This window comes from Cherax quadricarinatus, chromosome 95 (genome assembly GCF_038502225.1).
Source record: "Cherax quadricarinatus isolate ZL_2023a chromosome 95, ASM3850222v1, whole genome shotgun sequence".
Taxonomy (NCBI): Eukaryota; Metazoa; Arthropoda; class Malacostraca; order Decapoda; family Parastacidae; genus Cherax; species Cherax quadricarinatus.
In genome coordinates, this window is record NC_091386.1 from 5,200,102 (window position 1) to 5,224,889 (window position 24,788).

General features: G+C 42.6%; 1 protein-coding gene across 1 annotated transcript in view; it reads left to right on the forward strand.

Annotated features, from left to right (window-relative positions):
• The first annotated feature begins 446 nt into the window (after positions 1 to 446).
• Pcd (pterin-4a-carbinolamine dehydratase) overlaps positions 447 to 24,788 on the forward strand; it is a 30,693-nt gene continuing 6,351 nt past the window's right edge. Inside the window, exons 1-3 of the mRNA XM_070104908.1 lie at positions 447 to 537; positions 5,345 to 5,516; positions 24,647 to 24,769. Coding sequence (XP_069961009.1) covers positions 5,349 to 5,516; positions 24,647 to 24,769 — 291 coding nt within the window. The 5' untranslated portion in view covers positions 447 to 537; positions 5,345 to 5,348. The remainder of the gene's footprint in view (positions 538 to 5,344; positions 5,517 to 24,646; positions 24,770 to 24,788) is intronic.

The window sequence follows — 24,788 nt, forward strand, 5'->3', positions numbered from 1 at the left end:
GAATTGTATATCGGAAAGTTGGTCTCGATACGACGTTAGTTGTCAGTGGCCCTATAAACCGAAGACGACGGCTCGAGGACCGTATGAACCCTTTACTCAAATTCATTTATTTATTTCTTTGTGGTACTACGATAATGCAGTTTAAATGTAATAAAACATTGTTAGGCAGAAAAGAAAGTCATTAATATGCACTGTATTTTCGGGCAAATTGATCCTAGTGCTTACTGAAGAATTAGATGTTTTCAGTCCAATCTTTAGAAAAATTGAAACTGAACACATTTGCTCAAGGCTGAGGGACTAACTACCTCAAACTACTCCTCTTAGTCCACCTTTTTCTGCATTGGACTGAAGAAGTCACTGGCGAAACGTTTCCAGAAAAAAAGATACCCAAAGGTTGGAAAACAGTGGCTCACTTACAACGGTCCTGGTTATCAGTGGCCCTATAAACCCCAACATCAACCACCGACGGTCCTGGGAGCCTCATGAACCCTTCAACCCAACAATAACAAACCCAACATCACCGTCAACAATTTCAAGGTTGATCTTAATGTGTCTTTTTTTTTTTTTAGCCCCTTCAGCAAATGTTATTTACAAAATATACACAATTCTTACAAGATTAACAGACACTTACTTCACACATATTAGAAGACTCCCTCATCATACACAACTTAATATGAAGACTAAAACTTGCATTTTGCCAGAAGTGTTTTGCATAAATAATTTTCTTTTGAGTGTGTAAATATATACTGATCAAGACATTCATTAAGGAAATGTTGATCCAAGGAACTGGATCTGTTATCTAGCTCCCTGAATTAAGTCTGAATACCTTCCATCCTCCCTCCCCACAGGCGTTGTATAATCCTTCGGGTTTAGCTCTTCCCCTTGATTATAATAATAACTAATTACAGTTTTGGTTTAATAAGTACAAGGAAAGTCGCTATCATTCTGGGGCATTTTGGGCAGACTAATCCTAGTGCATAATAACTAAATAAATCTAGAGTCGGAGGGCGAGACGAAGCGAAACTGAAGATTCCGCTCGTGGCGAAACTTAGTAAGTTGATTCAGGTACACATAAATACAGTTACATAAATTATCACACATGGCAGCATATGTGTAGATTATCCTCCAGGATAACCACAGCCAGACTGCGGTTCTTACGTTAGATGGCGTGCAGGCAGCAGTAAAAGCCTGGTTGATCAGGCCCTGATCCACCACGGACCGGGCCGCGGGGGCGTTGACCCCCGGAACTCTCTCCAGGGAAACTCCAGGTATCCTGGGGAGTAATTTATGTTATGTGTGATAAAAGCCCTTGTCGGTTTAGTGCTTAGTTTTAGTTATTATAATAATATACCATGTATGATAATTATACTTATGTGTACCTGTACTTAAACTTCCTCCCTTTCCCTTCCACTCTCCCTCCCTCCCTTTCCCTTATTCCCTCCCTTACCCTTCCTCCCTCCCTTTCCCTTCACCCCATCCCTTTCCCTTCCTTTCCACTCCTCCCTTCCTTCCCCACCCTCCCTTTCCCTTCACCCCCTCCCTTTCCCTTCCTTTCCACTCCTCCTTTTCCCTTCACCCCCTCCCTTTCCCTTCCTTTCCACTCCTCCCTTCCTTCCCCACCCTCCCTTTCCCTTCACCCCCTCCCTTTCCCTTCCTTTCCATTCCTCCCTTCTCTCCCCTCCCTTTCCGTGCAGTTAATCTTATCACATGTGTTGTATTTTCAGTGCTACAGATATATGTATAATATGCAAGCAAAGATACTTTTAATTCTCTATATTCTCCATGTTCATCTTTGCTTGTCTGTCAATTTTTCTATTATCATTGCCTAGGGTTTCTAAATGTCTTTCTTTGTTATTGCCTCGCACGATATTAACTGAAGATTTTGTTTTACCCCCTACATCTGCATAAATACCTGCACATACATACACATGTATACATACCTACACTTGTATACATACCTACACTTGTATACATAATACATACCTACACTTGCATACATACCTACACTTGCTACACTTGCATACGTACCTACACTTTCATACATACCTACACTTGCATACATAATACATACCTACACTTGCATACGCACCTACACTTGCATACATACCTACACTTGCATACGCACCTACACTTGCATGCATACCTACACTTGCATACGTACCTACACTTGCATACGTACCTACACTTTCATACATACCTACACTTGCATACATACCTACACTTGCATACGCACCTACACTTGCATGCATACCTACACTTGCATACGTACCTACACTTGCATACGTACCTACACTTTCATACATACCTACACTTGCTACACTTGCATACATACCTACACTTGCATACGTACCTACACTTGCTACACTTGCATACATAATACATACCTACACTTGCATACATACCTACACTTGCTACACTTGCATACATACCTACACTTGCATACGTACCTACACTTACATATGTACCTATGCTTTCATACATACCTACACTTGCATACATAATACATACCTACACTTGCATACATACCTACACTTGCATACATACCTACACTTGCATACGTACCTACACTTGCATACGTACCTACACTTGCATACGTACCTACACTTTCATACATACCTACACTTGCATACATAATACATACCTACACTTGCATACATACCTACACTTGCATACGCACCTACACTTGCATACGTACCTACACTTGCATACGTACCTACACTTTCATACATACCTACACTTGCATACATAATACATACCTACACTTGCATATGCACCTACACTTGCATACGTACCTACACTTGCATACGTACCTACACTTGCATACGTACCTACACTTTCATACATACCTACACTTGCATACATAATACATACCTACACTTGCATACGCACCTACACTTGCATACATACCTACACTTGCATACATACCTACACTTGCATATGCACCTACACTTGCATACGTACCTACACTTGCATACGTACCTACACTTGCATACGTACCTACACTTTCATACATACCTACACTTGCATACATAATACATACCTACACTTGCATACGCACCTACACTTGCATGCATACCTACACTTGCATACGTACCTACACTTGCATACGTACCTACACTTTCATACATACCTACACTTGCATACATAATACATACCTACACTTGCATACACACCTACACTTGCATGCATACCTACACTTGCATACGTACCTACACTTGCATACGTACCTACACTTTCATACATACCTACACTTGCATACATAATACATACCTACACTTGCATACGCACCTACTCTTGCATACATACCTACACTTGCATACGCACCTACACTTGCATACATACCTACACTTGCATATGCACCTACACTTGCATACGTACCTACACTTGCATACGTACCTACACTTTCATACATACCTACACTTGCATACATAATACATACCTACACTTGCATACGCACCTACACTTGCATGCATACCTACACTTGCATACGTACCTACACTTGCATACGTACCTACACTTTCATACATACCTACACTTGCATACATACCTACACTTGCATACGTACCTGCACTTGCATACGTACCTACACTTGCATACATACCTACACTAGCATACGCACCTACACTTGCATACATACCAACACTTGTATACATACCTACACTTGCATACGTACCTACACTTGCATACATACTTACACTTGCATACACACCTACACTTGCATATGTACCTACTCTTGCATACATACCTACACTTGCATACCTACACTTGCATATGTACCTACACTTGCATACATACCTACACTTGCATACATACCTCCACTTGCATACATACCTACACTTGCATACATACCTACACTTGCATACACACCTACATTTGCATATGTACCTACACTTGCATATGTACCTACACTTGCATACATACCTACACTTGCATACCTACACTTGCATACGTACCTACACTTGCATACATACCTACACTTGCATACATACCTACACTTGCATACGCACCTACACTTGCATACGTACCTAAACTTGCATACATACCTACACTTGCATACATACCTACACTTGTATACATACCTACACTTGCATACATACCTACACTTGCATATGCACCTACACTTGCATACATACCTACACTTGCATACGCACCTACACTTGCATACATACCTACACTTGTATACATACCTACACTTGCGTACGTACCTACACTTGCATACATACCTACACTTGCATACATACCTACACTTGCATACATACCTACACTTGCATACATACCTACACTTGTATACGTACCTACACTTGCATACGTACCTACACTTGCATACGTACCTACACTTGCATACGTACCTACACTTGCATACGTACATACACTTGCATATGTACCTACACTTGCATACATACCTATACTTGCATATGTACCTACACTTGCATACATACCTACACTTGCATACATACCTACACTTGCATACATACCTACACTTGCATACATACCTACACTTGTATACGTACCTACACTTGCATACGTACCTACACTTGCATACGTACCTACACTTGCATACGTACCTACACTTGCATACGTACATACACTTGCATACGTACCTACACTTGCATACATACCTATACTTGCATATGTACCTACACTTGCATACATACCTACACTTGCATACATACCTACACTTGCATACATACCTACACTTGCATATGTACCTACACCTGTATACATACCTACATTTTCACACGTACCTACACAAACCACATAAACAGTAGGACCCCCCTAATCCGTGGGGATTCGTACCAAGGACATGCTGTGGATGCCGAAACCGCGGATAGTAGAAACCTTTTATATAAGTCCTATAAATACCTATTATAAAGTTTAATTGATTAATTATGCACAATAACTGGAGAATTATCAGTTTTTTACTGATGGGAAGCACTTCACGCCTTCTCTTAGGCTTTGGAGAACTGCCAGTTTCTCTACTTTTGCACCTTGGGGGCCATTAGTGTGCAAAATTATAGGGTATTTTTGGGCCATGGTAAACCGTGGATAACTGAAACCGCAGGTGCCGAATCAGTGGACACGGGGGTTCTAATGTATATACATATGCTTGAATATTTATTTTACCATATTTATCTCCCACCAGGGTAGGATGAGCCAAATGCAATACACTCATCAACAATCATTCACTGGTTGCCTTGCCAGAAACATACGAACATCACAGTTCAAAATTACTATCCAAATTACAGTTTTCCCGCCAGTCCTTCGTAATGAAGGCACTGTATTCCCCATGTTTGGAACTGAAGTTTTTATGTAAATTTTATGATATACTATCATTGCTCTGCAGGCCAATGAGTGTGGTGGCTAGACTGGTGCCCGCCTCGCTTTCCCGGACACTTCTCATATCTGACCAGGCATTTGTATCTGCTGCACCCGTGTGCAGGACACTCCATGGGGCTCGCTTCGTTCCAGGGTTATTGTTGGCCAGTGCACGAGAAATGACAACCAAGGGGAAAGCTGTGAGTATTGTGTTAGAGAATGTTATAATGTTCCCAATTGATGAGGAAGGGGGTGATGCCACGGAAGGAAGGAGGGAGGGCTCCTTTAGTCCTAAGAGCTCTAGTGCTATGCCCTTTTTCCTACCTTTCCTTTCCTCTTTACTACATTCCCTCAATCTTCTTTCATCCCTCCCTCACTTTCCTTTTTCATCCCTCCTTTCTCTTCTTTCATCCCTTAAGTTATACATAATCTCATCAGTTGTATGTAATCTCTTACAGTGTTTTGCTAATGCAACAAAACACTGTAAAGTGAAGCACTATAGAGCAAATCACTGTACAACGAAACACTGTAATGTGAAGCACTGTAACACGGGGCCCTCCTGTAGGTGCTAGATTAACATTATAATAATGGTTTACAATGTTGACAAGTTGATGAGTAAGACGTGTGCAACAGGTAAGTATCTTTATTTTCAAATCACTTTGCCTATACACTAAGCTTCTTTAGTGAATATGGAGGTGACTAAATATGGAGACATCAAAAGCAGTGATGTGATCAGTCCATCAGTCTTGAGAAGTATCCTGCTTCATAGTCTTGGTTCACAATAACACAATTACAAATAAATCACAGAATGTTTGGGGCTTGAACCTAAACATTAGTTAGTATTATGTATATAGCAGTTTGTATGTGTGTATAGGGATGAATACCCTTACAATCACCTTATGCTATAAATAACAAAAAAATGCACAATACCCTGACTGGAACGATACACAAATAACCCGCACATAAAAGAGAGAAGCTTACGACGGCGTTTCGGTCCGACTTGGACCATTTACAAAGTCACACTAACCAGAAGTGGAGCAGGACGGCTATATATAGGCAGGAAGAAGTGGTTAGTGTGACTTTGTAAATGGTCCAAGTCGGACCGAAACGTCGTCGTAAGCTTCTCTCTTTTATGTGGGGGTTATTTGTGTACCTTATGCTATAGGTTAGGACTACCTTGTTGGACGGTATATATGGCAGGTGAGTGATAAACACAGTGACCTGTGAGCATTAGGACTCTCTTGCCATGGGTTCAAATCCCACCTGCTGTATGATTTATTTTCAGTTGTATTATTACGAATTCATGAGCCATGATGGTGGCTTTGAAGGGACTTGAATTAGAGCATGCCACAGCCATGCTGGCTTGGAATTTGTCTACAAAAACCTGAATTTGTGGTCACAGTGATGGCCCATACTGGCCTCTCTCTGATGTATAGAAATATACAGTGGACCCCCGCATAACGATTACCTCCGAATGCGACCAATTATGTAAGTGTATTTATGTAAGTGCGTTTGTACGTGTATGTTTGGGGGTCTGAAATGGATTAATCTACTTCACAATATTCCTTATGGGAATAAATTCGGTCAGTACTGGCACCTGAACATACTTACGGAGTGAAAAAATATCGTTAACCGGGGGTCCACTGTACTTAGTTGGATTAATGTTTTCAGAGCCAGCTGGCCCAGTGGTTAACACACTGGCCTGTGAGTTTTAAGACTCACCTGCCTCAGGTTCAAACTCCTACCTGTTCCCTGATTAGTCTTGGTTATTAGTCGACTACTGTAGTTCACATCCTGGGGAAGTGAATCAGTGGGTCAGCCCAGAAGTAAGCCAGAAATAATGGCTTTATTGGATTATCCTGGCTTACTAACCATCTGTTTATAATCCAACTAGAAATAATGGCTTTATTGGATTATCCTGGCTTACTAACCATCTGTTTATAATCCAACCAGAAATAATGGCTTTATTGGATTATCCTGGCTTACTAACCATCTGTTTATAATCCAACCAGAAATAATGGCTTTATTGGATTATCCTGGCTTACTAACCATCTGTTTATAATCCAACCAGAAATAATGGCTTTATTGGATTATCCTGGCTTACTAACCATCTGTTTATAATCCAACCAAAAATAATGGCTTTATTGGATTATCCTGGCTTACTAACCATCTGTTTATAATCCAACCAGAAATAATGGTTTTATTGGATTATCCTGGCTTACTAACCATCTGTTTATAATCCAACCAGAAATAATGGTTTTATTGGATTATCCTGGCTTACTAACCATCTGTTTATAATCCAACCAGAAATAATGGTTTTATTGGATTATCCTTGGCACTGGAGCCCGATATTTAGTTTTAAGGAGACATGACGGATAAGGAGGTTTCGCACCAGAGTCATTGTTATTCGTTTCTTGTGCTAGAATTTATTAAACCTACTGATCTGTGTGAATTCATATTATTTGCTATTGTATTGTAATAGAATAAAAGGGTTAGGATTAAAATAGTCTAATAACTTAGGACAAATTGTCCTAGTTCTCAGATATTTTAAATTGGGGGAGAAAGGGGGATGTGATGCAGTTCAGATGGGCTTGTGAGGTCTCTAGGGAGACCTAATTATATGGTCACACCTGCCTTAGCAAATGTCGGGTAGTCACGCCCACGTCTGAGGTCTTTTGTTCTTAACAGCGTCAGGTCATAACACGTGGTACATACACCATTGGGGAGGGGGTACTTTGACTACAATATAAGCCCAGGGAACAGCGGGGCAAAGAGGTTGTTGGTGACAGGTCCGTCGAGCGAGAGCTCTGGACAGCCGCGTGTGTAGTGGACCACGCATTTGGGAATCTCGGGTCAGCTGGTCGGTGAATTAAGAGTGAGTACTAGTCCGTGTTACTTATAACATCTACCCTTCCCCCTGGTAATAAGTCTCATAGGTCAATTGTTATATTGTGTAAATTTCCATCAGGATATGTTGTATTCTAGCCCTTTTATGTTATTAAGTAAACTATAGCCATAGTTCCCATTTTTATTTGTACCTTCATATGCTATTCCCTATTTTGTTAAGCACTGGGATATACAGGAGACGTGCTCACTCGCTGGGATACCTCAGGTAGAGTGGGTAGAGGTCTCACATCCTGGCTTACTAACCATCTGTTTATAATCCAACCAGAAATAATGGTTTTATTGGATTATCCTGGCTTACTAACCATCTGTTTATAATCCAACCAGAAATAATGGTTTTATTGGATTATCCTGGCTTACTAACCATCTGTTTATAATCCAACCAGAAATAATGGTTTTATTGGATTATCCTGGCTTACTAACCATCTGTTTATAATCCAACCAAAACTTCAGCAAGGAAGCGTGTGTAATAAAAATAAATTATAGTTATAGAAATATATTTTGACATTTTGCCTACACAACAGGTGAAACATCTAAGAGTAGCTTTGGGTATAGATTGGACAAATATGTGGGTGGAAATTGTTTAATTTGAGGACCTGCCTAGTATGGCCTAGTAAGTCCGATAATTTAGACACGTGTGTAACACTTGGGTATCTTTATTAAAGAAACTTTCTGCCACACAGTGGCATCATCAGTCCTATACAAAGAAGAATGGTGAAGATCAGAAGGAGTTTCAGGTAATCAGTCCCTCAGCGTGAAGTTGATATGTTCGGTCTATCAATCTGAGGGACTGATAACCTCAAACTCCTAATCACCTTTCTCTAATTGACTGAAGAAGCCACTGGCTGGCAGAACATTTCTTCAGTAAAGATTCTCAAATGTTGCACATATCTCTCATTCTTCAACTTGTCGGTTATCTAAACCATTTACATGATACCACACTAGGGCTGCATTAAAGGGGGGGCTACCAGGGCTAGAGCCCTGAGGCCCCCTCAAGATGTGGCAATCAAGTGCCCCCACAACCCTTAATCCAGCGCTGTACCATATCTATAACTACAGTTTGACTTTATTACATACAAACTGTTGGTATGTATACTGTTTGTTGCTATAAACGGTAAATTGATTTGTCCTTCATGATCCTTGCATGCTCCTTTGAAGGAAGTAGTTTAATATGGACTTCATAAGTAAGTTTATACAGGTGCAGCGTTTCTACAATTTTGGATGATTACAATTATCTTACATGGCAAAATTTGTGTAATAATACACCTGTATCATTTTACCTAACATTTACGTAAATTACGTAGGATAACCCAAAAAGACCAGTGACTTATTTCCATTGGGCTCTATGATTTTTATTATAATTAAAAAGAAACACTAAACCTACCAGGGTCATACAACGCTGCGTGGGTTCTACAAAATACCTTATGATTAGCATATTGAGATACAGCAAAAATCTATTGAGTAATCTATTTACTAATCTATTGGGTACCACCCAGTGAGTGGTAGTCAATAGATTAGAAGTATGATAAGGATTTCAAAGCCAAGAGTCAACCCTGTAGCGACTACCAAGGAGGCCAGACCAGGAGCTGTGACTCGACCCTTGCAACTACATGTAGGAAAGTACATAATGGGTCTAGGGCCTTCACTTCAAAGTTTTGACTTTTGAAAGCTAATTCAAAGTTCAGACTCAAATCATTTTATTTCGTTTATGCAGTCAGTACGTGACCAGCCAGGCAGTAGCATGTACGTTGGTTTACGTGCGGCCAGCAGTAACAGCCTGGTTGATCAGTCCCTGATCCTCCAGGAGGCCTGGTCACAGACTGGGCCGCAGGGGCGTTGACCCCCAAAATCCCTCTCCAAGCACACAATGTAGTTTACATGTAATTAAATAAGTATGGTAATAATGTTGGTAAAATTAGCAACAATAAATATGTTAGGTAAAAGGGCACTAAGGACAATTATTGCAACATTTATCTCCATGAGCTTTGTCAAGCCATTGCAAACCTGGAGAGCAAAACATTACCCTATATTTAAGTACAAGTATAGTGGACCCCCGGTTTACAAGATAAGATAAGATAAGATAAGATTTCGTTTGGATTTTTAACCCCGGAGGGTTAGCCACCCAGGATAACCCAAGAAAGTCAGTGCGTCATCGACGACTGTCTAACTTATTTCCATTGGGGTCCTTAATCTTGTCCCCCAGGATGCGACCCACACCAGTCCACTAACACCCAGGTACCTATTTGCTGCTAGGTGAACAGGACAATAGGTGTAAGGAAACGTGTCGAAATGTTTCCACCCGCCGGAAATCGAACCCGGGCCCTCCGTGTGTGAAGCGGGAGCTTTAGCCACCAGGCTATGTTCAGGTGCCAGTACTGACTGAATTTGTTCCCATAAGGAATATTGTGAATTAGATTAGTCCATTTCAGACCCCAAACATACACATACAAACGCACTTACATAAATACACTTACATTATTGGTCGCCTTGGGAGCTGATCGTAAACCGGGGGTCCACTGTATACACAATATTAATCTTTATTTCTATAAATACACCTACAAGGTATACTGGCCTAGCTGACATCAATGACATGGTACTGTATAGAAACTCCCTTGTTATGTGGAGCATTTTGGGCAGATAGGTCAATTTTGTCCCAAGATGTGACCCACACCAGTCCACTAACACCCAGGATGTGACCCACACCAGTCCACTAACACCCAGGATGTGACCCACACCAGTCCACTAACACCCAGGATGTGACCCACACCAGTCCACTAACACCAGGATGTGACCCACACCAGTCCACTAACACCCAGGATGTGACCCACACCAGTCCACTAATGCCCAGGATGTGACCCACACCAATCCACTAACACCCAGGATGTGACCCACACCAGTCCACTAACACCCAGGATGTGACCCACACCAGTCCACTAACACCCAGGATGTGACCCACACCAGTCCACTAATGCCCAGGATGTGACCCACACCAATCCACTAACACCCAGGATGTGACCCACACCAGTCCACTAACACCCAGGATGTGACCCACACCAATCCACTAACACCCAGGATGTGACCCACACCAGTCCACTAACACCCAGGATGTGACCCACACCAGTCCACTAACACCCAGGATGTGACCCACACCAGTCCACTAACACCCAGGATGTGACCCACACCAGTCCACTAACACCCAGGATGTGACCCACACCAGTCCACTAACACCCAGGATGTGACCCACACCAGTCCACTAACACCCAGGTACCCATTTTACTGATGGGTGGACATAGACAACCGGTGTAAGGAAACACGTCCAATGTTTCTACCCTCGCCGGGAATCAAACCCGGACACTGACCATGTGAAGCGAGAGTTTCTACCACCAGGCCACGGAGCACATAAGTACAGTTATAATACCTAGTGACATGTGTATAGAGGTTGGCCAAGTTATTAGAGCAACACCAGGAAAATAATATATTTGTTGGGTTTAAAACATTTTACATTGACTCTACTTCCAAAATAATTAATGTATATATTTGTGATGGAACACTGTATACCTGAGTGTAGCAGTAAGTAGGTACCTGGGTGTTAGTTACACCTGCTGTCAGTGTTCACCTAGCAGTAAGTAGGTGCCTGGGTGTTAGTTACACCTGTCAGTGTTCACCTAGCAGTAAGAAGGTACCTGGGTGTTAGTTACACCTGCTGTCAGTGTTCACCTAGCAGTAAGCAGGTACCTGGGTGTTAGTTACACATGCTGTCAGTGTTCACCTAGCAGTAAGTAGGTACCTGGGTGTTAGTTACACCTGCTGTCAGTGTTCACCTAGCAGTAAGTAGGTACCTGGGTGTTAGTTACACCTGCTGTCAGTGTTCACCTAGCAGTAAGTAGGTACCTGGGTGTTAGTTACACCTGCTGTCAATGTTCACCTAGCAGTAAGTAGGTACCTGGGTGTTAGTTACACCTGCTGTCAGTGTTCACCTAGCAGTAAGTAGGTACCTGGGTGTTAGTTACACCTGCTGTCAGTGTTCACCTAGCAGTAAGCAGGTACCTGGGTGTTAGTTACACCTGCTGTCAGTGTTCACCTAGCAGTAAGTAGGTACCTGGGTGTTAGTTACACCTGCTGTCAGTGTTCACCTAGCAGTAACTAGGTACCTGGGTGTTAGTTACACCTGCTGTCATTGTTCACCTAGCAGTAAGTAGGTACCTGGGTGTTAGTTACAGCTGCTGTCAGTGTTCACCTAGCAGTAAGTAGGTACCTGGGTGTTAGTTACACCTGCTGTCAGTGTTCACCTAGCAGTAAGTAGGTACCTGGGTGTTAGTTACACCTGCTGTCAGTGTTCACCTAGCAGTAAGTAGGTACCTGGGTGTTAGTTACACCTGCTGTCAGTGTTCACCTAGCAGTAAGTAGGTACCTGGGTGTTAGTTACACCTGCTGTCAGTGTTCACCTAGCAGTAAGTAGGTACCTGGGTGTTAGTTACACCTGCTGTCAGTGTTCACCTAGCAGTAAGTAGGTACCTGGGTGTTAGTTACACCTGCTGTCAGTGTTCACCTAGCAGTAAGTAGGTACCTGGGTGTTAGTTACACCTGCTGTCAGTGTTCACCTAGCAGTAAGTAGGTACCTGGGTGTTAGTTACACCTGCTGTCAGTGTTCACCTAGCAGTAAGTAGGTACCTGGGTGTTAGTTACACCTGCTGTCAGTGTTCACCTAGCAGTAAGTAGGTACCTGGTTGTTAGTTACACCTGCTGTCAGTGTTCACCTAGCAGTCAGTAGATACCTGGGTGTTAGTTACACCTGCTGTCAGTGTTCACCTAGCAGTAAGTAGGTACCTGGGTGTTAGTTACACCTGCTGTCAGTGTTCACCTAGCAGTCAGTAAGTACCTGGGTGTTAGTTACACCTGCTGTCAGTGTTCACCTAGCAGTCAGTAGATACCTGGGTGTTAGTTACACCTGCTGTCAGTGTTCACCTAGCAGTAAGTAGGTACCTGGGTGTTTGTTACACCTGCTGTCAGTGTTCAGCTAGCAGTCAGTAGATACCTGGGTGTTAGTTACACCTGCTGTCAGTGTTCACCTAGCAGTAAGTAGGTACCTGGGTGTTAGTTACACCTGCTGTCAGTGTTCACCTAGCAGTTAGTAGGTACCTGGGTGTTAGTTACACCTGCTGTCAGTGTTCACCTAGCAGTCAGTAGGTACCTGGGTGTTAGTTACACCTGCTGTCAGTGTTCACCTAGCAGTCAGTAGGTACCTGGGTGTTAGTGGACTGGTGTGGGTGGCATCCTGGGGGACAAAATTAACCTAAGTTGTGGGAAATGCTCTACATAACCAGGAACTTTCTATATAGTATGGCCCGGTGGTCTGGTGGCTAAAGCTCCCGCTTCACACACGGAGGGCCCGGGTTCGATTCCCGGCGGGTGGAAATTCCGACACGTTTCCTTACACCTATTGTCCTGTTCACCTAGCAGCAAATAGGTACCTGGGTGTTAGTGGACTGGTGTGGGTCACATCCTGGGTGTTAGTCGACTGGTGTGGGTCGCATCCTGGGTGTTAGTCGACTGGTGTGGGTGGCATCCTGGGTGTTAGTCGACTGGTGTGGGTGGCATCCTGGGGGACAAGATTAAGGACCACAATGGAAATAAGTTAGACAGTCCTCGATGACGCACTGACTTTCTTGGGTTATCCTGGGTGGCTAACCCTCCGGGGTTAAAAATCCGAACGAAATCTTATCTTATCTTATTGTTGTGAGCTATGGTCTGTATAAGTTGTACCATCTACTGGTAGAAATAATAATAATAATTATTATTATTATTATTATTATTATTATATAGTATGTCACTGTTGTGAGCTATGGTCTGTATAAGTTGTACCATCTACTGGTAGAAATAATAATAATAATAATAATTATTATTATTATTATTATTATTATTATTATTATTATATAGTATGTCACTGTTGTGAGCTATGGTCTGTATAAGTTGTACCATCTACTGGTAGAAATAATAATAATTATTATTATTATTATTATTATTATTATTATTATTATTATTATTATTATATAGTATGTCATTGTTGTGAGCTATGGTCTGTGTAAGTTGTACCATCTACTGGTAGAAATAAACACTATTATTATCATCATCTTGTTATAGTGGCAGTGAGGTATTTATTACAGATATAATACCAGTTATAGAAACAATAGTTTACGTAGCCTTGAATTATTTACATTTTTTATTAGGGAGTGGAACCAGTCATCCTGGATCCTGCGTCCGGATGCCTCCTCCTGGCTAGGGATAATACAATATTCACTATTAACAAAAATATTGTACACTTTCATAGAATATTTTGACGAAGCTATAATTTTGAAGTGGGAAAATTAGCATTTAGTTCACTTGACCCTGGGTAATGGATATAGAAATTAAATTTTTTTTTATTTTTTTGGGGGTAGTAAAGGATGCGAACAATTTTAAGGATGAGGTTGAGAGGTGAACTGGAATCGCCTCAGTCGACCTGTTGCTGTTGTGGTTGAGGGTGTTGACGCTCTCTACTCACATTATTGTTGTTGATTGTTGAGTCACAGCTCCTGACCTGACGTTTCCTGTACCCACCTGTTTGTGATAACACGGGTCGAGTCACAGCTCCTGGCCTATCGTTCATCTTGTAATATATAAACTCGTCAGATAAATATGGTGGGTTTGAGGTTAAATATTCATGTATATTTATTTTTTATTTAGACATGATATATAGTGACTTTATTTTTCTCAATACTTTATTAACAATTTTGTCACTCGTGCTATGATCTTTTCAGTACTTTATTTCTCTATAATGGTTTTAAAGATTCTGGTTATAAATGAGCCCCTCAAGGTTCCTTGAGGGGCTCTTGATCCAGGGAATTGGATCTGTGCTCCGGTTCCCTGAATTAAGTCTGAATACCTTCCATCACCTCCGTCCCCCACATGCGCTGTGTAATCCTACGTGTTTAGCGCTCCCCCATGATTATACTACCAGCAGTACTCCGCCAGCGGTAGATGTGGTAATGGTCGCCGTTACATTCAGCAACACGACTCGCCCATCAAGGGAGGTTCCTTGATGCTGGTGAGGGGCTCTTGATCCAGGGAATTGGATCTGTGCTCCAGTTCCCTGAAATAAGTCTGAATACCTTCCATCCCCCCCCTCCCCACATGCACTGTGTAATCCTACGTGTTTAGCGCTCCCCCATGATTATAATAACACGACTCAATACTAACCATTGATTAACCTTAAGATAAAATTTCGTTCGGATTTTTAACCCCGGAGGGTTAGCCACCCAGGATAACCCAAGAAAGTCAGTGCGTCATCGAGGACTGTCTAACTTATTTCCATTGTGGTCCTTAATCTTGTCCCCCAGGATGCCACCCACACCAGTCCACTAACACCCAGGTACCTACTTGCCGCTAGGTGAAGAGGACAACAGGTGTAAGGAAACGTGTCGAAATGTTTCCACCCGCCGGGAATCGAACCCCTCCCCTCCGTGTGTGAAGCGGGAGCTTTAGCCACCAGACCACCTTGACATATCACTCGTGACAATAATATATTAATTTTGCAAGTATCCCAGCATCAGGCAGCGCTGTATGGCCCTTGTGGTTTAGCGCTTCTTTTTTTATTATAATAATAATCCCAACATCAGGGGCAGTGCCAGAATTTCTGTACCAAACTTGCCAGGGAGGGGCTGTGGGTGGAGGATGGAATTATTTGTTTGGATTATCATAGGTAATATAGACAATAATAATAATTAATCTTTATTTCAGCTTGATACAGTACGTCACTTTGACCTTTTTTGTGTTCGCATTTGTGCTCCAGTTCCCTGGATTAAGACTGATTGCTTGCCCCGTCCCACACAGGCACTGAATAATCCCTACGGGTGTAGCGCTCCCAAAGGATAGTAATTTGGGTTATTCTAGGTAATTTATACAAGTTTTATTATTATTATTAACACACTGGCTGATTCCCACCAAGGCAGGGTGGCCCGAAAAAGAAAAACTTTCACCATCATTCACTCCATCACTGTCTTGCCAGAAGGGTGCTTTACACTACAGTTTTTAAACTGCAACATTAACACCCCTCCTTCAGAGTGCAGGCACTGTACTTCCCATCTCCAGGACTCAAGTCCGGCCTGCCGGTTTCCCTGAACCCCTTCATAAATGTTACTTTGCTCACACTCCAACAGCACGTCAAGTATTAAAAACCATTTGTCTCCATTCACTCCTATCAAACACGCTCACGCATGCCTGCTGGAAGTCCAAGCCCCTCGCACACAAAACCTCCTTTACCCCCTCCCTCCAACCTTTCCTAGGCCGACCCCTACCCTGCCTTCCTTCCACTACAGACTGATACACTCTTGAAGTTATTCTGTTTCGCTCCATTCTCTCTACATGTCCGAACCACCTCAACAACCCTTCCTCAGCCCTCTGGACAACAGTTTTAGTAATCCCGCACCTCCTCCTAACTTCCAAGCTACGAATTCTCTGCATTATATTCTCACCACACATTGCCCTCAGACATGACATCTCCACTGCCTCCAGCCTTCTCCTCGCTGCAACATTCATCACCCATGCTTCACACCCATATAAGAGCATTGGTAAAACTATACTCTCATACATTCCCCTCTTTGCCTCCAAGGACAAAATTCTTTGTCTCCACAGACTCCTAAGTGCACCGCTCACCCTTTTCCCCTCATCTGGAGTTTACCTGGAGAAAGTTCCGGGGGTCAACGCCCCCGCGGCCCGGTCTGTGACCAGGCCTCCTGGTGGATCAGAGCCTGATCAACCAGGCTGTTACTGCTGGCTGCACGCAAACCAACGTACGAGCCACAGCCCGGCTGGTCAGGAACCGACTTTAGATGCTTGTCCAGTGCCAGCTTGAAGACTGCCACGGGTCTGTTGGTAATCCCCCTTATGTATGCTGGGAGGCAGTTGAACAGTCTTGGGCCCCTGACACTTATTGTATGGTCTCTTAACGTGCTAGTTTCACCCCTGCTTTTCATTGGGGGGATGTTGCATCGTCTGCCAAGTCTTTTGCTTTCTTAGTGAGTGATCTTCGTGTGCAAGTTCAGTACTAGTCCCTCTAGGATTTTCCAGGTGTATATAATCATGTATCTCTCCTGTCTGTGTTCCAGGGAATACAGGTTTAGGAACCTCAAACGCTCCCAGTAATTGAGGTGTTTTATCTCCGTTATGCGTGCCGTGAAGGTTCTCTGTACATTTTCTAGGTCAGCAATTTCACCTGCCTTGAAAGGTGCTGTTAGTGTGCAGCAATATTCCAGCCTAGATAGAATAAGTGACCTGAAGAGTGTCATCATGGGCTTGGCCTCCCTAGTTTTGAAGGTTCTCATTATCCATCCTGTCATTTTTCTAGCAGATGCGATTGATGCAATGTTACGGTCCTTGAAGGTGAGATCCTCCGACATGATCACTCCCAGGTCTTTGACGTTGGTGTTTCGCTCTATTTTGTGGCCAGAATTTGTTTTGTACTCTGATGAAGATTTAATTTCCTCGTGTTTACCATATCTGAGTAATTGAAATTTCTCATCGTTGAACTTCATATTGTTTTCTTCAGCCCACTGAAAGATTTGGTTGATGTCCGCCTGGAGCCTTGCACTGTCTGCAATGGAAGACACTGTCATGCAGATTCGGGTGTCATCTGCAAAGGAAGACACGGTGCTGTGGCTGACATCCTTGTCTATGTCAGATATGAGGATGAGGAACAAGATGGGAGCGAGTACTGTGCCTTGTGGAACAGAGCTTTTCACCGCAGCTGCCTCGGACTTTACTCTATTGACTACTACTCTGTGTTCTGTTAGTGAGGAAATTATAGATCCATCGACCGACTTTTCCTGTTATTCCTTTAGCACGCATTTTGTGCGCTATTACGCCATGGTCACACTTGTCGAAGGCTTTTGCAAAGTCTTTATATATTACATCTGCATTCTTTTTGTCTTCTAGTGCATCTAGGACCTTGTCGTAGTGATCCAATAGTTGAGACAGACAGGAGCAACCTGTTCTAAACCCATGTTGCCCTGGGTTGTGTAACTGATGGGTTTCTAGATGGGTGGTGATCTTGCTTCTTAGGACCCTTTCAAAGATTTTTATGATATGGGATGTTAGTGCTATCGGTCTGTAGTTCTTTGCTGTTGCTTTGTGGAGTGGGGCTATGTCTGTTGTTTTTAGTAACTGTGGGATGACCCCCGTGTCCATGCTCCCTCTCCATAGGATGGTAAAGGCTCGTGATAGGGGCTTCTTGCAGTTTTTGATGAACACAGAGTTCCATGAGTCTAGCCCTGGGGCAGAGTGCATGGGCATGTCATTTATCGCCTGTTCGAAGTCATTTGGCGTCAGGATAACATCGGATTGGCTTGTGTTAACCAAATTCTGTGGCTCTCTCATAAAAAATTCATTTTGATCTTCGACTCTCACTCTGGTTAGCGGCTTGCTAAAAGCTGAGTCATATTGGGACTTGAGTAGCTCACTCATTTCCTTGCAGTCATCTGTGTAGGACCCAGTAGGGGCCCAATACTGGACGTTGTTCTCGACTTTGATTTGGCATAGGAGAAGAAATACTTTGGGTTTCTTTCGATTTCATCAATCTATGATTCACCTCATCTTTAATTGACCCATCCGCTGACACGTCCACTCCCAAGTATCTGAATACATTCACCTCCTCCATACTCTCTCCCTCCAATCTGATATCCACTCTTTCATCACCAAATCTTTTTGTTATCCTCCTAACCTTACTCTTTCCTGTATTCACTTTTAATTTTCTTCTTTTGCATACCCTACCAAATTCATCCACCAACCTCTGCAACTTCTCTTCAGAATCTCCCAAGAGCACAGTGTCATCAGCAAAGAGCAACTGTGACAACTCCCACTTTGTGTGATTCTTTATCTTTTAACTCCATGCCTCTTGCCAAGACCCTCGCATTTACTTCTCTTACAACCCCATCTATAAATATATTAAACAACCACGGTGACATCACACATCCTTGTCTAAGGCCTACTTTTACTGGGAAATAATTTCCCTCTTTCCTACATACTCTAACTTGAGCCTCACTATCCTCGTAAAAACTCTTCACTGCTTTCAGTAACCTACCTCCTACACCATACACCTGCAACATCTGCCACATTGCCCCTCTATCCACCCTGTCATACGCCTTTTCCAAATCCATAAATGCCACAAAAACCTCCTTAGCCTTATCTAAATACTGTTCAATTATATATTTCACTGTAAACACCTGGTCCACACACCCCCTTCCTTTCCTAAAGCCTCCTTGTTCATCTGCTATCCTATTCTCTGTCTTACTCTTAATTCTTTCAATAATAACTCTACCATACACTTTACCAGGTATACTCAACAGACTTATCCCCCTATAATTTTTGCACTCTCTTTTGTCCCCTTTGCCTTTATACAAAGGAACTATGCATGCTCTCTCCCAATCACTAGGTACCTTACCCTCTTCCATACATTTATTAAATAATTGCACCAACCACTCCAAAACTATATCCCACCTGCTTTTAACATTTTTATCTTTATTCTATCAATCCGGCTTCTTTACCTCCTTTCATTTTACCTACTGCCTCACGAACTTCCCCCACACCCACAACTGGCTCTTCCTCACTCCTACAAGATGTTATTCCTCCTTGCCCTATTTACCTGGAGTTTACCTGGAGAGAGTTTCGGGGGTCAACGCCCCCGCGGCCCGGTCTGTGACCAGGCCTCCTGGTGGATCAGCGCCTGATCAACCAGGCTGTTGCTGCTGGCTGCACGCAAGCCAACGTACGAGCCACAGCCCGGCTGATCAGGAACTGACTTTAGGTGCTTGTCCAGTGCCAGCTTGAAGACTGCCAGGGGTCTGTTGGTAATCCCCCTTATGTGTGCTGGGAGGCAGTTGAACAGTCTCGGGCCCCTGACACTTATTGTATGGTCTCTTAACGTGCTAGTGACACCCCTGCTTTTCATTGGGGGGATGGTGCATCGTCTGCCAAGTCTTTTGCTTTCGTAGTGAGTGATTTTCGTGTGCAAGTTCGGTACTAGTCCCTCTAGGATTTTCCAGGTGTATATAATCATGTATCTCTCCCTCCTGCGTTCCAGGGAATACAGGTTTAGAAACCTCAAGCGCTCCCAGTAATTGAGGTGTTTTATCTCCGTTATGCGCGCCGTGAAAGTTCTCTGTACATTTTCTAGGTCGGCAATTTCACCTGCCTTGAAAGGTGCTGTTAGAGTGCAGCAATATTCCAGCCTAGATAGAACAAGTGACCTGAAGAGTGTCATCATGGGCTTGGCCTCCCTAGTTTTGAAGGTTCTCATTATCCATCCTGTCATTTTTCTAGCAGATGCGATTGATACAATGTTATGGTCCTTGAAGGTGAGATCCTCCGACATAATCACTCCCAGGTCTTTGACGTTGGTGTTTCGCTCTATTTCGTGGCCAGAATTTGTTTTGTACTCTGATAAGATTTAATTTCCTCGTGTTTACCATATCTGAGTAATTGAAATTTCTCATCGTTGAACTTCATATTGTTTTCTGCAGCCCACTGAAAGATTTGGCTGATGTCCGCCTGGAGCCTTGCAGTGTCTGCAATGGAAGACACTGTCATGCAGATTCGGGTGTCATCTGCAAAGGAAGACACGGTGCTGTGGCTGACATCCTTGTCTATGTCGGATATGAGGATGAGGAACAAGATGGGAGCTAGTACTGTGCCTTGTGGAACAGAGCTTTTCACCGTAGCTGCCTCGGACTTTACTCTGTTGACGACTACTCTCTGTGTTCTGTTAGTGAGGAAATTATAGATCCATCGACCGACTTTTCCTGTTATTCCTTTAGCGCGCATTTTGTGCGCTATTATGCCATGGTCACACTTGTCGAAGGCTTTTGCAAAGTCTGTATATATTACATCTGCATTCTTTTTGTCTTCTAGTGCATTTAGGACCTTGTCGTAGTGATCCAGTAGTTGAGACAGACAGGAGCGACCTGTTCTAAACCCATGTTGCCCTGGGTTGTGTAACTGATGGGTTTCTAGATGGGTGGTGATCTTGCTTCTTAGGACCCTTTCAAAGATTTTTATGATATGGGATGTTAGTGCTATTGGTCTGTAGTTCTTTGCTGTTGCTTTACTGCCCCCTTTGTGGAGTGGGGCTATGTCTGTTGTTTTTAGTAACTGAGGGACGACCCCCATGTCCATGCTCCCTCTCCATAGGATGGAAAAGGCTCGTGATAGGGGCTTCTTGCAGTTCTTGATGAACACAGAGTTCCATGAGTCTGGCCCTGGGGCAGAGTGCATGGGCATGTCATTTATCGCCTGTTCGAAGTCATTTGGCGTCAGGATAACATCGGATAGGCTTGTGTTAATCAAATTTTGTGGCTCTCATAAAAAATTCATTTTGATCTTCGACTCTCAGTCTGGTTAGCGGCTTGCTAAAAACTGAGTCATATTGGGACTTGAGTAGCTCACTCATTTCCTTGCTGTCATCTGTGTAGGACCCATCTTGTTTAAGTAGGGGCCCAATACTGGGCATTGTTCTCGATTTTGATTTGGCATAGGAGAAGAAATACTTTGGGTTTCTTTCGATTTCATTTATAGCTTTTAGTTCTTCCCGCGATTCCTGACTCCTAAAGGATTCTTTTAGCTTAAGTTCGATGCTTGCTATTTCTCTGACCAGTGTCTCCCTGCGCATTTCATATATATTGACCTCTTTTAGCCGCTCTGTTATTCTTTTCCGTCGCCTGTAAAGGGAGCGCCTGTCTCTTTCTATTTTACATCTACTACTCCTTTTTCTTAGAGGAATAAGCCTTGTGCATACATCGAGTGCCACCGAGTTAATCTGTTCTAGGCATAAGTTTGGGTCTGTGTTGTTTAGTATATCTTCCCAGCTTATATCGGTTAGGACTTGGTTTACTTGGTCCCACTTTATGTTTTTGTTATTGAAGTTGAATTTGGTGAATGCTCCCTCGTGACTAGTCTCATTTTGTCGGTCTGGGGCTCCTCGCATACATGTCTGAACCTCAATTATGTTGTGATCTGAGTATATTGTTTTTGATATGGTGACATTTCTTATCAGATCATCATTGTTAGTGAATATGAGGTCTAGTGTATTCTCCAGTCTAGTAGGCTCTATTATTTGCTGGTTTAAATTGAATTTTGTGCAGAGATTTAAAAGCTCGTGTGAGTGTGAGTTTTCATCAGAGCTGCCTCCTGGTGTTATTACTGCAACAATATTATTTGCTATATTCCTCCATTTTAGGTGCCTTAAGTTGAAATCCCCCAGGAGCAAGATGTTGGGTGCAGGAGCTGGAAGATTTTCCAGACAGTGGTCAATTTTTAACAGCTGTTCCTGGAATTGCTGGGATGTTGCATCCGGAGGCTTGTAGACTACCACAATGACTAGGTTTTGGTTCTCGACCTTTACTGCTAAAACTTCCACTACGTCATTTGAGGCATTAAGCAGTTCTGTGCAAACAAGTGACTCTGCAATGTACAGGCCAACCCCCCCCTTTTGCCTGTTCACTCTGTCACATCTGTATAGGTTGTAACCTGGGATCCATATTTCATTGTCCAAGTGATCCTTTATGTGGGTCTCAGTGAAAGCCGCGAACATTGCCTTTGCCTCTGCAAGCAGTCCACGGATGAAAGGTATTTTGTTGTTTGTTGCTGGCTTTAGACCCTGTATATTTGCAAAGAAGAATGTTATCGGACTGGTGGTATTGTTGGTACTGGGGGGGGATTTTTTTCCGGCATTAGTATCTGTATCTGTTGGTTTGGAGTGGAGGCCATCGACTGTGGTTCCACTCCAGGAATGACTGGATTTGGTGTACGATTTCTGCCATTTCCTGCCAGTTTTTTTTCCTATACACGAAATCACAGCTTCCCTATCTTCATCAACGTTTAACAATTCCTCAAAATATTCCGTTCATCTTCCCAATACCTCTAACTCTCCATTTAATAACTCTCCTCTCCTATTTTTAACTGACAAATCCATTTGTTCTCTAGTCTTCCTTAACTTGTTAATCTCACTCCAAAACTTTTTCTTATTTTCAACAAAATTTGTTAATAACATCTCACCCACTCTCTCATTTGTTCTCTTTTTACATTGCTTCACCACTCTCTTAACCTCTCTCTTTTTCTCCATATACTCTTCCCTCCTTGCATCACTTCTACTTTGTAAAAACTTCTCATATGCTAACTTTTTCTCCCTTACTATTCTCTTTACATCATCATTCCACCACTCACTCCTCTTCCCTCCCGCACCCACTTTCTTGTAACCAAGTTTATTATGATGTGATACATGGTTGTACAAGGTATTATTATTGTTGGGTGTACATGTCAAAAGTCCCTTGGATCCAGAGCACTATGGGCAGGATTAAAATTAAGATTATCTAAGCTGTAATATGATAATTGTACTTGTGTGTACCTGTGCCCAAATAAGCTTGCTTACTTATTTACATACAGACTTATTTTGAAGCAGTTATTATTACTGGGTTTTTTTTATTTTAGGGGACTGAAGCCCCCATGTTTTTTTTTTGTTTTTTTACACAGATCAGTATCACATGCTCAGAGCTGTTATTCTACCCCAGCTGTATGTAAGGTATAATACTACCTCCCAGAATGCATCCCACACCAGTTGACTAACACCCAGGTACCTACTTACTACTAGGTGAAGAGGGACAGCAGGTGTAAGGAAACACGCCCAACGTTTCCACCTGGCCAGGAATGTTGGATTAGGCTGGATTAAATGGTTTTATTAGATTTCTTATGTTTCCTAACATTTGTACACTGTGATAATGTCTTTGTGAGGAAGTGGAACAGAATTCTTCCTCCATAAGCCATGTGTGTCATAAGAGGCGACTAAAATGCCAGGAGCAAGGGGCTAGTAACCCCTTCTCCTGTATACATTACTAAATTTAAAAGGGGAAACTTTAATTTTTCCTTTTGGGCCACCCTGCCTAAATGGGATACGGCCAGTTTGTTGAAAGAAGAAAGATAATATCTCTTAACATAAAACCCACTCAGCACTGTATAATTTAAACTATGTACATACTGTATATTTCATCACCGAAATCTGCCAAGAAACAAGATTCGGTTATTTCCTAATGTTGCTAAAATATAATCTTTTACACACACATATATAGAAGACATCAAACTTGCTAGCAAAACTGAAGATTTTGTTGGGATTATTACCTAAGAGATTTAGTAACCCATGATAACCCAACAAAGTTATGTTGTCATTAGACTGTCTGGCCTATTTCCTTCCATTGAGATCCTTTAATTATCTCCAGGATGCATCCCACAATAGTTGCCTAACACCCAAGTAATGCCTACTTGCTGCAAGGTAAACAGGGACAGCAGGTGTGAGGAAATAAACCCTAACTCATTGTTTTATGTTACTTGGTCTTTTGTTCCATTCCAGGCTCAGAAATTGACAGCAGGTGAGCGGGAGTCCAAGCTGAAGCCTCTTCTGGATGACAGCTGGACCATGGTCGATGGCCGTGATGCCGTTAAGAAAACCTTCCTCTTCAAGGACTTCAACGAGGTGAGCCAAGATATATAAC